General features: G+C 23.2%; 1 protein-coding gene across 1 annotated transcript in view; it reads right to left on the bottom strand.

Annotated features, from left to right (window-relative positions):
- The window catches only part of LOC100168443 (uncharacterized), a gene marked incomplete at its 5' end in the record, with an annotated part of 3,336 nt that extends 2,456 nt beyond the window's left edge, over positions 1–880 (bottom strand). The window contains 2 exon segments of the mRNA NM_001162822.1: positions 453–566; positions 755–880. Coding sequence (NP_001156294.1) covers positions 453–566; positions 755–880 — 240 coding nt within the window.
- Positions 881–2,512: the final 1,632 nt, after the last annotated feature.

Raw genomic sequence — 2,512 nt, 5'->3', positions numbered from 1 at the left:
TAAAGTTAATGATTTAGTCTTCGAGTTTTGATAATTTTTTTAGTTAATTTTATTTTAATTCTACTGAGGAGCAGACAGTATACTTTAAATGAACCGAGTCTTACACCTAGGACATACATAATATGAGCTGATCACTCTACCCACAGCAGAAAGTTAACTGGATAAGATGTCTGTGATGCTAGTGCCGTACATTTTTTCTCTTTAATAACAATAATTTAATAATAAGGAATATTGTATTGAATTAAACAATAATTATTCTTTTAGTGTCTTTGCCATTTATTTTAATGTTTCTGATCATTTAAATTAAAGCATTTGCATGTTTTAATTCAAATCAATTCATAAATTAAATTTAATATCAACTATAGGTTATACACTATATTCGTATGGTTGTAACATCTATCAAATGTATTAAAATGTGTTAAATTCTATAAAAATATTTATTTAGTATTTACCATTATATTCCGGTGAGCAAACACACCGTAAATAATCGCCAACATAAAATCGTTGACCATTTTTGTAAACCTTATTGTCATGTACACATTCATGATCAATTGCCTTTTCTTCGGCTAAAAATCAAATTATTATAAATTATAAATTATGTTCTATTACATTTTTATAATATAATATTTAAATAGTTTATTAAATTTATTTAGAAACTACAAAAAATAAAAAGAACGCATTGTATGACTGCCAAGTAATGATAATCAATTATTAAGTAACTCCAGGAAAGTTTTAAGCATTTGTGACAACTTACGACAGTGTTTTTTAACCTCACAGCATGAGTCTCTGTTATATTGATAATAACATGGATCTCTTAGTCTGTTGAACTTTGATGGACATTCAACCTTGGCACATTTAAATTTAGTTGTAGTCTTACTGTAAATATTTTAATTCACTTAAGTATTCATTTTTAAAAAGTAAAAATTTGTAATCTTTAAAATTTAAATATATTTTCAAAACAATTATAACATGATGATGAATATAAAAAACATATTTGTTATTACTAAGGCTGTGAATTTATAGGAAAATGCATTCTTTTTCGTTTATTGTAAAACATAACTTTTTTTAATACAGAGTTTAAATTAGGTAGGCACTAATGAATTTAATTGAATTTTTTTTAAATTTTATAACATTTTTTAGCCTATTTATATGAATTCATTACTTTTTCAATATTTTTTCAACGATTCAAATTGCCGAGTTAAAACTTTTTAAACACACTTTATGATTTTTAAATTTTTAAATTTTAAATTTGGTAGGTACTAATGAATTCAATTGAATTTTTTTTAAATTTTATAACATTTTTTAGCCTATTTATATGAATTCATTTCTTTTTCAATATTTTTTCAACGATTCAAATTGCCGAGTTAAAACTTTTTAAACACAGTTTATGATTTTTAAATTTTTTGCAAACAAGTAAAAATAAATAAAAAAATATAGTTTTTTTTTATCTAAATATAACTTTATGGATTTATATGTTATATAATTTAATTTTTAGTGCATTTTGTGAAATTTTATAATTATTTTTAAAAGATATTTACTCCATTAAATTCACAGTCATAGTTATTTTAATATTAGCTTGGCTTTTTTAATATGTTAACGTAAATATATAGGTAATATCTAAGTAATATAACAGACTATATCTTATTAGTTATATTAGAGTAAACCTTATTTCATATATCCTACTACTCTAGTCAGTAGGTAGTCTCTAATTTTTTTAAATTTTGATTTAATCTAATATTAAATGGTACCTATAGTTACTTATAGTTCATATATATTTTAGCATTGAACCTTGATGATTTTTACAGTCCCGGTTACAGTTCGGTTCCCAGAAAAACTAAAATTTCAGTTTCAAATTCGGTAAAGTTAATGATTTAGTCTTCGAGTTTTGATAATTTTTTTAGTTAATTTTATTTTAATTCTACTGAGGAGCAGACAGTATACTTTAAATGAACCGAGTCTTACACCTAGGACATACATAATATGAGCTGATCACTCTACCCACAGCAGAAAGTTAACTGGATAAGATGTCTGTGATGCTAGTGCCGTACATTTTTTCTCTTTAATAACAATAATTTAATAATAAGGAATATTGTATTGAATTAAACAATAATTATTCTTTTAGTGTCTTTGCCATTTATTTTAATGTTTCTGATCATTTAAATTAAAGCATTTGCATGTTTTAATTAAAATCAATTCATAAATTAAATTTAATATCAACTATAGGTTATACACTATATTCGTATGGTTGTAACATCTATCAAATGTATTAAAATGTGTTAAATTCTATAAAAATATTTATTTAGTATTTACCATTATATTCCGGTGAGCAAACACACCGTAAATAATCGCCAACATAAAATCGTTGACCATTTTTGTAAACCTTATTGTCATGTACACATTCATGATCAATTGCCTTTTCTTCGGCTAAAAATCAAATTATTATAAATTATAAATTATGTTCTATTACATTTTTATAATATTTAAATACTTTATTAAATTTATTTAGAAACTA

This window comes from Acyrthosiphon pisum, unplaced genomic scaffold (assembly GCF_005508785.2).
Source record: "Acyrthosiphon pisum isolate AL4f unplaced genomic scaffold, pea_aphid_22Mar2018_4r6ur Scaffold_20741;HRSCAF=22000, whole genome shotgun sequence".
NCBI classification, from domain to species: Eukaryota; Metazoa; Arthropoda; class Insecta; order Hemiptera; family Aphididae; genus Acyrthosiphon; species Acyrthosiphon pisum.
This window is presented reverse-complemented; position numbering and strand designations above follow the sequence as displayed.